The sequence below is a fragment of the Gymnodraco acuticeps genome, unplaced genomic scaffold (genome assembly GCF_902827175.1).
Source record: "Gymnodraco acuticeps unplaced genomic scaffold, fGymAcu1.1, whole genome shotgun sequence".
Taxonomy (NCBI): Eukaryota; Metazoa; Chordata; class Actinopteri; order Perciformes; family Bathydraconidae; genus Gymnodraco; species Gymnodraco acuticeps.
Window position 1 is genome coordinate 192,802 of NW_022990106.1, and position 14,577 is coordinate 207,378.

Consider the following 14,577-nt stretch of genomic DNA (forward strand, 5'->3'; position numbering starts at 1 on the left):
GGGTGGATTAGGCAAATTAAGCCGCTGATGTCACTTCTTCTTCTTCTGCTTTGGGTTTACTGGCAGGCCGCAAACAACTTCACGGCGTATACTGCCGCCCAAAATCCCCGGCCGGAAGTCTCCGGAGTTAGGGACTAGCTTCAGTAGAAGCTGCTGGGACTCCCAGCAGCTTCTACTGAAGCCTTCCGAGTAAATCGCCAGAACGCCGACACCTCCTCATCTCCACCGCTCCCATGTTTTATTTTGTGTTGTCATAAATTAGTCTCTCTGCGTTTCTGCGCTGGGCTAATGCTAATGCTAATAATGCTAATGCGAGGATAATAAAATGGCGGCTTCACAAAACTTTTTGGGAGTTTGACGGGGCGTGGTTTGCAATCCGCCCAGCCAATCAGACATAGGAACCGTTTTCTCCCACGAAAGTCCCTGCTCTCTAGCACTGAAAAGGGGGTAAAAAAGGTTCTCATGAACTAATTTAGTTCCTGGGGCTTGTTGGTGTGAACGCAACTAAATCGTAGTTCTCAGGAACCTTTGAAGAAAAAGTACTTCGTGTGAACGCGCCTATTGGGCATATTGTCTGGATAGTTTTTTTGAAGTTTGTGGAATTATATCCTGAAGTGAAATTAAATGTTATTTTGTCTGAACGCTCATATTTAGAGATTCAAGTTACAAAAACAAAATACACAAGAATAGTTGCCTTAGTGCTAACTTGTGTTACAATGATATTTATAGAAATCATAAATGAGGTTACCTCAAACAGCTCCAACATTGAAACGCTGCTGATATTTTTATAAATCAGTAATATTTATCAAGTGATTATGTTCATTATAACACACTGAAAGAACTGTCATTTGTATTTGTGTTTTTCATAGGGTGTTTATTTTTAATGAGTAAAGGATATATCTATATGATACCTTTACCGCTGGATCTCATACTTAGGGTCATATTGTCCTTCTGATTCTTAAAACCCAGAGCAGGACACTCACTCACTTTAATGGAGCTGTATTGACTAAAACTGCCAAGTGGAGAGTGCAAGTATGAATAGGGTGAAAGTGACGTCCACTGATTGGAGCTGAGGGACAATCTTATAGGAACACTGCATTAATAGAAGGAAGGAAAACCACAGCCTTTTCTCCATATGCATCTGATATGCTAAGATGTCTGCATAAAACATATCTAGGCCTGTTAGGGTCATTGTCAGGAACAAGAGTGAAGTATTCTTATTGGATAAGCAGTTCATATTCATGGCTAATTGTGGTGCCTTAAGTTTTCTTAAAGCTCTATATTGTCCAATCCTGCTTACATATGCAGGAGGTGTGCACCATGTATGTACAGTACATGTATAATTAGTACTCCTCATTGGAGGCGAAGCAAAACTGTCTTCACTCTGACTGTGTGCTGTAATGTATGAGTAGCACAAACATGTCATTGAATAGCTTTTAATTTATTTTATATGTATTTTGATCATGTCACTCACTTTGCACACAATAGTACAATAAGCCACAATGTAAGGGTATTGAAGTAAGGTTGAATGTACAAGTATTCGAAGAGCATGGCTCTTTCATTAGCAAATAAATTGCTGTCCCCGGTTACGTTTTGGAATTGATCAATGCCAATGGCCCCGAGGCCTGACACAAATTCTGACACACCACAGAGGCAGCTGTGAAAAGAGCTGTGGACTACTCTGCAGCCAAACCGTTGCCCTTACACGTTCAAGTAATATGCACTGGGAGACGTGTAAAAATGACATTTTGTGTCAAAAATGTAATTACCTCACAACAATCAGGACTCTACATGCACATGGCAACATCACAGCCAGACAATGGGCTCACAGCACCTCATTAATCAGCCAGTGTGTAAAGGATCAGAGGAAAGAGACAGGGATCAAGATGAGTCTCAGTGGAAATATGCATCACAAATAACTTTTTATTTGTCTTGGTCCCTGTGTTTCATGACAGCTGTTACTGTAAATCACATGCTGCCTTCAAAAAATGTACACAATATGCCTAATGGGGTCCCATAGTGTTTAATCAGGCATTTGAAGGCTGAATCTATGCTTTTCACCCTCAATCTTGAATCATTATCTTCCCTCCACTTTTAAAAGACTAATTTCAGCTGTGCTTTTTAATATGGCGTGTCAGGATAAATCAATATGAGCACAGCATTCCTGGTTCAATTCTGTCTGGGGACCTTTGTTATGTCATCCCTCTCTCCTCCGATGTATCAAGTATGTAGACAAATGGAATCATTTTTTCTTTTCCTGTTAACTTTATAAACCTCACATAACTGAGTGAGGTTTCCATCAAAGTGTATATCTGAAAAGGTCAAAACTGCAAAAATGTTAACTTAAGCCTATGTCAGTAATTCAAAATTGTCCAGGAGTGGACCTGTCAGTGTGAGTCCGTCTAAGGTGTACATTTGCTGATCCACAAAAGGAAACTAAAAAAACTCACAATGTACAAAGGATGTACAAAAACCAATAGTTTTTCTACAGAACCCGAGAAACATTGTGGTCATTATTCTTTCTTTCATTATCCTGTTATCAACCTAACCAGAGTTGTTACCATTCAAGGCCTAATGTTACAATGTTAATGTACACAACTCAATGTATTCCTTCTTGCTAAATACAATATTTATGCAAATCGATTTCCCATTTTGGTGAATCTAACTTCCCACTGTTCTTCTCTGCATGTATCTGTGGCCTTTCAATCACAAAGTAATAGCTAGACCTCCCACGCTCTGTAATAAAAGCCTCTCAGATTGCACAGTTGACAACTGGAGAGTTGCCAACTGTGTTGACACTAATAGTGATCTTTAGACTCAACTGAAAGCCATATAATTAAGGTCCAAGACTTCTGTAAGTGGCAACCTGAAAACAAACTGCATTGTGGTTTCTAGGTTTTCTTTTTAACCCTTTTTCCTCCAATGGACTCCTTCACACTGTTGAAATCTTGGTTTTGATGTTGCTTACATTCATGTCTTCAATTAAATGTTTTCTTAAAATTCACACACAAAAGATCACAGTAAATGTCCAACTTACTGTACGTCAAAACCTGAATCAAATGCTTAAATTGACCTAATATCTGTTTTCATATTCATTAAAATGAACTGAATCACTGAATATGTATGCTCTTGGCAAATTCCAAAGACTTTTGTATTATTAAACTAACTGTCATCATGAAGCTTTTGGAAGTATTCATATCCTCTTGGACAACACAGTTTTTCATGAATTTCAATCAGCATTTACATAAAGTATTGCTTGGCAGAGCAAACAAATTATTTGATTTACTTAGCAGGGGCCTTGGTATTTTGGTTTTAAAACACTGTACCATCAATCATTTAAACATCTTGCAATGAATCAGTGTTGTTTTAAATAAGAGTTAAATTAGTATTGTTCCTGCATCAAACAACATCCCTCTCCTTTACCCTGACTGCAGATGCAGTCAAGAGCATCCAGTTAATAGTGAGAATATGATGTGAGGGTAATCTTTTGAAGCTTTTCCACGTATTTGTCTGTGAACACTAAAAATAACTTCAGAATGTGAGAAAGTGTGAAATGGAATAATTATTTTTCCTATAGTATAATGCATTCACACAGTGCCACACGTGAGACCTAATGAACTGCAATCACTGCATTATTCTGCAGTGTAGTTTGACGTATAGCGACAATATCCCGTGACTGACCTCTCAAATTATACATGTCCATGATTCAGTATCATTTCAATATTTATTGCAAGTAAAACATTGAGTTTTTAGAAAATTCACATTACTGTGAACTGGGGATTTTTGATTGACATCTCATATTATCAGATGGCTGTTTTTTCAAAAAGCTAAATGATTCTGAGCACGTGCAACTGTACAGTGATAGACATAGACATAATCTGTTGAACTCGATTGATTTGATGAGGTCATGTAAAAGTTCCAGTGTGGAGGTTACCAGGGCACTAAAGGCCATGAAAGCAAATAAAGGATGCTTATTTGATGTGAACATTAAGATGTCTGGGGGGAACTTCAGTCTGTTGGTTGTGAATATTAATTTGACAGAAAGGGGGAGAGTCACTTCAGATACAGGACTGTACAATTATATTCTCTGTGGTGAACAGTGAGGTTGATTTAGGAGAACACACAATTTTGATGGTGGTTGAAAACTCAACTGAAGGAGGGTAGGTTTAGCCATATGGGCTTGAAAAGATTGTGTCTTTGTATTTTACACACACTACTTGCAATATTTCAATATCCTGTTTGTGGCTTCTTCATGCTGTTGACACAAGATCATCTGAAAGGTCACAGGAGATAAAGGTATACACTGTGGGCTGGCTGATAGCAGGAAGAGGGAAAGCTTAGTCCATCTGGTATTTATGAAGTTTAAAACAGAAGCCACAAGTATCAATCAATCTCTTTCATCGTGTGTGCCATTCGTGCGTCACTGAGTGCGCACTGCTCCCTGCCTGCCTGCCTGCTTCTGCTGCTGCTGGAGGAAAGGAGGTGCGCTCACACCCACATTCAACAGGCAGTGTGGGCTACTTGTTACATGTTTCACCGCGTTTATATTAATATTGATTTAAACTGAAGAGTGCAGAACGATTGGAGACTTTCACTGCAGGGACCTAGGGAGGAGATGTGCTGTTTTTAGGGATGGTAATGTAATTAAGTTGCGCGCAATGGTACATAGACACAAATATGCTCTCTCCATTTGAGTTTTCAGCTTAGTAAGTAGCTCATACTCGTGAAACTACTAACACTTTTAAGTTTCGCGGAAAGGAAAAAAACTATGGCAGCTCCACACAACGGATCCAACATAACGGGGAACTACACTAACCAGTTCGTGCAGCCGCCATGGCGCATCGCTCTCTGGTCCGTAGCCTACAGCTCGGTGCTGGCGGTGGCGGTGTTTGGAAACCTCATCGTGATATGGATAATCCTTGCCCACAAGCGTATGAGGACTGTGACCAACTATTTTCTCCTGAACTTGGCGTTTTCAGACGCGTCAATGGCCGCATTTAACACTTTGATCAACTTTATCTACGCTGCCCACGGGGAGTGGTACTTCGGGGAAGGCTACTGCAAATTCCACAACTTCTTCCCGGTCACATCCGTGTTTGCAAGCATCTACTCCATGACTGCGATAGCTGTGGACAGGTGGGCATGTCAAATGCTGCAAGGAAATTATTAAAAGAATGGGATATTATGTTGATTTGTCTTCAAGCCACCACTCTTTCTATACTATAGTTGGTAGCTTATGTGTGTGTGGAACATTTGTATTGTAATAATGACGATTTAAGATTGTTAAATGAAAATCTAAATCTAATCTGCATTTTGATACATTGATAATCAATTAATTTGTGGTGAAGAGGGTTAAATCAATAAAGCCACTGAGGTAGGTTAATACATTGTATTGCACAACCATTCAAAGACCTGACCATCAAAGAAGAGATGAATCTTTGGGATCAAATGCACAGAGTAATGTTTTCCAAGAAAGAAAATCTGTGTCCCTTAAAGACTTTCATATCAAGTGCTTCAGCATGATGTTTCGGACATCTTTTTTCTGATTATTCCACTTGGTCACTTTCCAGAAGAAGTGGTGGAAAATGTAATCTGGTGCTTTAAAAATAGAAAAACGTACATCAGTGTTAAGTCTAGCTTGAATAAAAGCTGCACTCCATTTGGCAATGCTTATGCAGTTCAACTGATGTAATGTTCTAGCTCATGCCTTCTTGCTCGCAGGAACTAACTGTATGGAGTCCCTATTAGTTTAATTATTATTGTTCCAATAGAGTTAGTGCTGATTTTAGTAGCCTTTACATTCATTTCAGATCATTATGGAAAAATGGAAAGGCACTTTCTCAGTCCATCCACCTCCCCCCAATCAGCCTATTCCTAACATTTATTTTTACATTTCACTGCCAATTAATCTTAGATTCAAGATGTTGTTTCTGAAAGAGTCTGCAATGCAGTCACTTACTGTTTGTGTGCCAACACCCTTGAAAAGATCCCCCATGCCCATCATGCTTTACACCCTCTGATTCCCTGGTTTTCTACCATATGAACTCCTATTATTCATCTTCTTTCCTCTTTCACACTTCTTTATTCTTTGTTCCTCCAATCTCTATCTCTTTCCTGGCGCTGTTGTTTACAGTAATGTGTTGATGCAGTCATCATTATCAGCCGGGCTTTGATACTGTTCAGTGAGCCATCATATGTCATACTGTTTGAATAAAGGGATTTGACTGATGAAGGAAGAAGCCACAAGCCGAACATAATGAAAACAAAATGGGTTTAGAATCTCCATGCAGGCACAGTGTGTGTCCACAGCTAGTGTTGAAGTGTCACAGTGTGTTTGGGTGTTGTGCGAGGTGTTGTCCTCCTCCGGTACTTCTCCTTGACACACAAAGGGAGGAATGCATTTCCTGAAGCCATTCTCATTTTGGCTCCTCTACAGAAGCTTCCCTGGGTTTATATTTTTGGCCTGCAATGTCTGTTTGATTCTGTCACTGTGTACTAAGATAGGGAACATCGGAATGACCTAGATGATGCAGATGTAACCTCCGGTCATGCTTTCCCTAACCCCACTATGGTGCTGTCTCCACGCTGATGTTTTGAAATGGCATGAGGCCACAGTTCAGAATCATCTGTGAATTTGTCCTTATTGTTGACTCTCTACTGGCCAAGTGTGTTTCCATAGGCACTGAAGCAAAGTTAAAAGATAACTGGCGAAGCCTTGAAGCTTTTTTGATAAAACAGCCAGTGCCTTTTTCCATTCCTCACACCTTTTTATCTTCTTCTGTGGATGTATATACACTTTATTATCGTGTGCAGGTAGAACTGAAGAAGGGGTCAAAGGCAGACATATGATCATAACTGTAGTTTATTGGTTAAATTGGTCTGGTTTTTGAAATATGCATCTGTGAGATTCCTGCCTCCACCCTAATACAATGTACTGTAGGTTAATGGGAATTTGCTTCAGCAGCAAAACAAACAGCAACATTCCTTTCATGAGACAATAATCCTGTTCCTCTGGAAGATCCACATCATTTGCCTTAACTACTTCCGGGATTAATAATAGTCTGAGCTCAAATAGTCAAAATCATTCAAACCTATGTATTTTCCTAACCACTTTTCCTTGACTTGATGGGAAACGTAATGAGGTAAAGGACAGATGTAAAGGATAATCCAAAGGATTTAGGAAAAGATACACGGTGAAATGAGAATCTGACTGCCCTTTTTTAGCATATTTATTCATTAAACATAGAACAAAGTCTGCCACAGTGAGAAATGCACTACAATTCAAGAACTATTTATTTATTTAAATGTACCTGCTGCTAATAGTTGTGTGATGGCATTTTCTCCTTTCCTTTGGTAAAGGATGCTCTAGTGTTCCCATTGCTAATGTAGATAGAGAGAGGAAGCAACTTTAGCATTTATTGAATTTCTTATCATGGCTGCCAATTAATACTCAAGAATCGTTTCACGCAGTTATAAATCCTCCTTCAAAGTAAACAAAACTATTAATCGGAAACGTATCTCTTTGACAACTGTAAACAATGATATCTGCAAAGTTATGTATAATGTGGACTTTGTTCCTGGGAGATGTTTTTTTATGGAATAGTTTATTACAATGCTGTCAGCAACACAAATAACGGTCATTCACTACCTTTGTATTGTGTGACAGCAGAAGTATCGGAGGTGGATTAATCCAAACAAGAAAAACTCAAGCTATCTGCATTGCTCAATACCATTAGTGTTGTCATTTGAACTAACCATTTAAGTATTTTATTAAAATATGCTTTGAAGTAAGTGTGGCAGAAACATCAAACACACTCCTCTCCTCTGAGAACATGTAAGCCAACACCAGACATTAAGCTGTCTGCAAAATGATAGATTCTCACGCTGGTAGTGTCATCCGGTAATCTCTGCGTGTTAAACACCAGGCGGTGATAAAGTGAGTGTTTAGCTTGTGTTGTCACAGCACAACTTTTCTAAACAATACGTGGCCTGTAAGTTGTCATGCAGCTTAAGGCATAACAGACTCCCAGGTTGAACAAAAAAGGTGAAATTATTTATTAATTTGCTGTTTTAATGTCTCTGTGATCTTAAAATGTGTGATTGGAAACCGAACAGGACTGTGTGTGTGTGTGTGTGTGTGTGTGTGTGTGTGTGTGTGTGTGTGTGTGTGTGTGTGTGTGTGTGTGTGTGTGTGTGTGTGTGTGTGTGTGTGTGTGTGTGTGTGTGTGTGTGTGTGTGTGGGTCTTCATATTTTTCTCGTGTTTCAGGCTCAACTTGCCTGTCTTGGGCAAAGGGGAGTTGCATAAAGCCGGATGAGGAAAAATGAAGATTAGCTTTGTTTAGTGGTTTAAGGTATATTAGTTCAGCCACCATTGTGCAAGCTCCTTGGATTGGACTGTGTGGCACATACTTGATTGGATATCTAATAATCTGTTCACACACTGCCAACCACAAGGGCCGTGAATAAATGCCAAGCAATTACTGGTACATAAACGGGGCCTTCTTGTTGTTGTTCCTCAGAGAGTTCCAGTCATTGAGGTGACAGGACAAGACCCATTATTTACCATGTTATGCAGATACATTTGCATTTCAAAGCCTGCGTTAGCAGCTATTGGAAATCATGAAGCATCCTGACATTGGTTAATGTCCAGCTGGTAATCACTTTCCCGTTCTGAGACCTTCACTGTTAGGCTCAAACTAAATCTGGAGCATGCATCAATTTCTCTGAAGAATCCAGCATCACAGTGTTAGTGGACTTTTACAGACAGAGAGACAGAAAACATAGTATATTATTGTTGTAGAAAAAGCGTTTGAAAATCTTGAATCATAATGATTTTTTTTAGAAATGTCTATTCAAGCTTAATCACATACAGTTGTGCGTCCCAAGATAAATCTGAGAGTTTGGCAAAATAGAGTGATGCATATATGAAATTATTCTTTTTTTACCTCTTGAGTAGAGTGAACATCCTTAAATAAAATACTGAAAAAGAATGTGAAATTGCTCGTACACTAGCAATAATCTATAATGCCATAACCTGTCCAAGTTGGTGTCAAACGCTTAACCACTCTTAAAGTATACCTGAATAAACAACAACTAAACAGGGAAGTGCCTTCCATGGTAAATACAGAGTAAACCAATCAGTTATTTATTTTTCTTTATTTTATTGTAACTGAATCAGCAGTCATTCCCCTAGGCTCCACAATATATGTTGTCGAGGCTTTCAACATAATGATCTCTTTCTCATCTCTTTCCTGCAGGTACATGGCCATCATCTATCCTCTGAAGCCTCGTCTGTCAGGGAAGGCCACCACAGGAGTTATCATCTGTATCTGGAGTCTGGCCATTGTGCTTGCTTTCCCTCTCTGCTACTTCTCCACCACCCAAACTCTGCCCCGCAGGACCCTCTGCTACGTTGCCTGGCCCCGCATGGCTCAAGACCCCTTAATGTGAGAAACATTTTGTAGTCAACAGTATTTCATTCAGTAATTTCAGCCTCTGCTAACCGTTGCATCAGCTTGGTTTAAGTTCCAATGTTGCTTATTTTAACAGGTTGTCGTCATTTTTTTGTAACATAAATTAGGATATACCATACATTTTATGTGTGATACAGCCATCCTCAACTCAGTAAACATTTCGAAGCACAACATACCAATAATTAATTGGTAATGTGAATTGCTTGCAATACAAGGATGCTGCCGTCTTAAAGGTCCCCTATTATACTGTTTTTCATCAATATTATAGGTCTCAGATATATACAAAACATATTTCTGAAGGGCTTGGCTCGAAATACCAAACAGGTCATGCATTGTAGCATCCCATAAACCCCTCTGTTTCAGCCCTGTTCCAAAAGTGCTGATTCTCTGTCTGTTACTTTAGATGAAAAGAAGGAGCCACTCCCCACGCCCCTCTGAGAGATATTTGGTTAAAAAGAACACAATAGTGCTCTAGGAGGAGATTCAGGTGATAAGGTGGGCGGGGTTACCTTGGTTGGTTATTGGCTAATGGTTACACAAGCCAAAAAAATGACATCATAAAGTGGTCAAAATCTGATCAGCTCCTTTTCAGACAGGTTTTTATATAAATGGATCACGACAGAGAGAGATCGAATCTTTTTCCTAAAAACGTTCAGAATCTCTTAACACAGAGGGGACACATATTTATGTATAAAATACATGAAAAAGTTGATTTAGGTGACCTTTAATTTAAAGGGTTCCCATGCCCCCGAGAAAAACCCAGAAGAGTTTTCTGATCTTACTTTTCTTTACCCATCCGTCCAGTCCGACTTACACAGACTTTGCTACTCTACAAACATGTCACCTGGCTCTCTCCTTTGCATCTTTCCATAATTACTACAAACAGCATTTGGTTAAATATACTGTATTTTGTCATGCGGCATTTGCTTAAAATGACTGACACTGTCTTTACTATGGACAGTCTCAATCAATTACAAAGTAACAGTCTGTTTGTCTAAGTGGTGACTCTCAAAATGTAGATAAAAACGACATTCCTCTGGCGCAACAGGTCCCATAAGTACATGAGGCTGAGTAAATAGTAGAATAAAGTGACTGTTGAAAATCAAACAACTCAAAATATTTCATAAATGCAAAAGCTCTCCTTTCTCTTCCTTTTCCTTCATAGGTATCATATCATAGTGGCGGCCCTGGTCTATGTGCTGCCCCTAGTGGTGATGGGCATCACTTACACCGTCGTAGGGTTGACTTTGTGGGGAGGGGAGATCCCAGGAGACTCATCTGATAACTACCACGGACAGCTTAGGGCTAAAAGGAAGGTAAGCATGCTTGCGTGGTAATAATACACCATTAATTCAACAATTCAGATATGACCCGGGGCATCCCAATTAGTAACTGTGAACATGATGATCTTTGAATGCCACTAGTCAGAGAACGAGGCATAATCTGTAATGTTCTGCCACTGAGCAGCCTGAAGACAATTTGAGCCAATATGCCATAGACTTGACATAGAACTGGGAGATCTCTTTCTTTATACAACTGGAAGGCATTTAAAACGTATATGTCACAGCAGAACAATTATCCACCTTGCTGTTACTTCTTGCCTTTAGGATTTATGCCTATAGGCTATCTTTGTTAATTTGATTGCTGAAGCAAGAACATGTTTGGTCTAATTAGGGAAATCCCACCCCACTGAATCTAATTAAGTCTTAAGGTTATCCTGCTGATACTAAACTGATGCAAACATAACATCACTCTAAGGAGATAAGACCAAGACACAAGAAGGTTATTCTTAACACAATCTGTATCATTTTGAACAAATCGAAATAACTGGAAATAACTCCCTTTAAGCTCTCTGTTGTGTTTAGGCACAGACTGAAAACTCATCTCTTTCGACTCCACTTCGAGCGATAGAATTACTACCAAAGCACTTATATACTAATAAAGGGCTGGCTTATCTAAAGCCAGTTGAGTAGCACTTGAAATGTTTTTGCTCTATGAAACCTGATGTACTTATATGATTCTGTTTTCTTCAAGTTTGTATTTTGTTGGTCGAACGCACTTATTGTAAGTCGCTTTGGATAAAAGCATCAGCTAAATGCAATGTAATGTGTTTAATCACTTGAAGCTATATTACAGCTTTTCACTTTTCTTTAATGAGTATAAAACATGCAGCTCATGCAGGACTATTAAGAAACCTTAAACATTGTTTTTCTTCACTAAAGCAGGAAAACTTGGGTCTCTAAAGGAATACATAAAATAAATAGGAATATTGCATCTGATTCTCATGGTGGGATGGAAAAGCAAAAATAATTTAGATTAAGCTCAACAGATAATGAAATGTTCTTAGTTCCTCAGTGTTTTAATTATCTCTTAAGTTTTTCAACAATTAAACTTTTACTTAAAAGTGAGCACAACAGCTACAGCATATTGCTTAAAACAACAATAATTATTTTGTAAGCCTTTTGTATGTGTGTGCAGCAAGTAAATACACCTCACTGTGAACATTTCAGGGAAGGAAACCTTGATTTCTCAGAACAAAATGTGTGTGGTTGTCGCCAACACTCAATCAACTCCTTGTCCATGCACAGGGACAGGCACAGGCTCTGAAGACTAACAGCCTCTTAAGGCATTATTTGTTTGGAGGACATTTTTGGAGTCAAGGTCTTTATTTTTCTCAGCAGCTAATTCAAAACACACTTTAACAATAAGACGGCTACTGCTACAATAAAGAATGACTGTGAATAACTTGCAGCAGACAACACAAAAGGGTAAAGGTGGATACATCAATTACTAGAGCATAACTTGCAAGTTAAATATTATAATACTTCCTGTTTATATGTCCACTGGAAAACATTAATATGCTTCTGATTTGGTCACCTCACTATATAATTTCCCTTTGGCTACGCGAGCTCTGGAGCACAAACAGAATTGTTGCCGATGAGTTCACTGTTGGAAGTGCTTTACCTCTACACACATTACTTGTATCCAATCTTTTAATAAGAATCAGTATTTCCGTGACCGCAGGGATCATCATTTCTGAGTCCTCCAGGCAGAAAAGGTTTCTATGGGGAGTGTGTGAAGATCAATAAGTGAAAGAAGTATTTGTGTCTGTGTGTGGATGTTGATGGTGCACAGGAGAATTCAGGTTGTGTCCATTTCTGTTTTTACTATGATACATCAAACAGGCTTTTCTATACACCCTAAGGGAGGCTGTTTGTGCCGCTATGCATGGGTTGTAACTCCGTATTTGTATATGTATATTCAGTATACTGTAGACTTTCAATATGAAAAAGCTATCTCATTTTACTATTTGAAAGAAGAGTGCCTGGGACCTCGTTTTGGACTTTTAGTTATTTCTTATTCTTCCACGCTACTTTCAAAAGCAGTTTGCCAATTATTTTGGGTTTAATGTCTGAATTTGAAATGTTAACATAGTTTTGAAGGATACATCTTTCATCCTACAGCCTGTCCTTACCACTGGTTTACAAGGTACAGTGTGTTATTCCTGAGGATGAATGTCATGAAGGTTGAGAGTTTTGTGCTGTCAAGCTTTAGTCAGAAAAGGTCACAGAAAGGAGAGAACAGCCTGGGGCCACACAGTCAAGCATCATAGCTGCAGCTCAAAAGCAAATGCTTTACCCTGCTCCAGTCTTGTGGCAATGAACCTTAAAGTATGTGTAAAACCTTTACTAGGTAAAGTTTAATTATCAGGTAGAGTCTGTCATCACGTTTAGTACCTACTGTATTTGGTATTGTTAGCATGGAGGTTATCTCCAATGCAATAGATTGCCATTATTGGTCACTTCTTAGATTTGGATGTTGCATAAGGCACCAAGCCCCACATTTGACAACCCGTTTTTACTTGTGGGCTCACACTCTCCAAGATTTCAAACCAACCAACTTTTTTCACCTATTATACATACACATTGTTTACCAAAATGTGTTTCTGAAATAATTTGAGGCCATAAAGCCATACCGTTTCAAAAGGCGTTTCTTCATTTTAGAATGGCAATGGTTCAGTTGAAAGCTGTCCTGGAGTTTCCAGAAGGAGTAGCTTGTGCTGGATGCTCCTGATTTGCATAAAGAAGCATAGAACCTACATATTGCACATTTAAAAGCAGCCAATGTGACACCCCAACTCTCAAAGTGTGGCGCTACCAGAATGCACTGCTAATCTGCTTACTTATGATTGTGACTGTGAACATTACATGTCCTGTGGACAGAAGAGTCTCCAGCTCTGGTTTTTGTCGATAGCAGTGCTGTTAGAAATACTGACTTCAGCATACCAACTGGCATTGGCACAATGGTAGCGCTCAAGATATGTAAAGTTGAACTTTATTTCTTATAGACCATGTTATTTTAAGTTTTAAAGTTTTAGCATGTTAACTAGACCCACTAGGCCCCCCTAATTCGATAAAAATCCAATTAATAGATGTTGATATAATTGATCAAATACACAAATATGTCAGCCTCATGGGGAATCTACAATTAAAGTTAAATGATCTGTAAGGATTAATTATCTGGGTCCATAAATGTCAAATGATGTGCTAAACTACTCAATCAATAATTTATTTATGGCCACATGGCCGAGGTCGGAAATGTATTTGTGGCATACATGGTGGGTAAGCTGATTACAGCAATGTCAGTAACATCAACATTGTAGACAGATATCAAAATCACATTAGACACATGACTAACACACAGGAATTATTCTTATATTGCCACAAGACAGATATTATTGAAAACATATATTTTTTTAAATGTGCAGTACATCACTTATGGATACATTAAAAGTGCACCTCTTAGAGGGCATCAGCGGGAAGGGTGGTGGGCAGGTTGAGAGGGGTCAGCATAATTTTCTCGCTATTGTTATTGTTTGTTTTGCATGCATTGATTCAATTGATGGTAACCTTAGTGGACATTTTTTCTTTGCCTCCATTACAAACTGTTATGAATGAGTTGATTATGCTCTGCGATGTCAAACTGAGAAAGATGGCTTTGTTTTATTTTATCTTTGCTCTGCTTTCTATTTTTGTCGCTTGTATTGGTGTTCCATTTGAGTGGTTTGCTGATTTGGGTGCCAAGAGATGTGTATGAGTCAGT

General features: G+C 38.9%; 1 protein-coding gene across 1 annotated transcript in view; it reads left to right on the forward strand.

Annotated features, from left to right (window-relative positions):
• The first annotated feature begins 4,563 nt into the window (after nt 1-4,563).
• Nucleotides 4,564-14,577, forward strand: part of tacr3a (tachykinin receptor 3a) — a 45,508-nt gene continuing 35,494 nt past the window's right edge. The window contains exons 1-3 of the mRNA XM_034216458.1: nt 4,564-5,136; nt 9,259-9,447; nt 10,640-10,790. Of these exons, the coding sequence (XP_034072349.1) occupies nt 4,769-5,136; nt 9,259-9,447; nt 10,640-10,790 (708 nt within the window). The 5' untranslated portion in view covers nt 4,564-4,768. The remainder of the gene's footprint in view (nt 5,137-9,258; nt 9,448-10,639; nt 10,791-14,577) is intronic.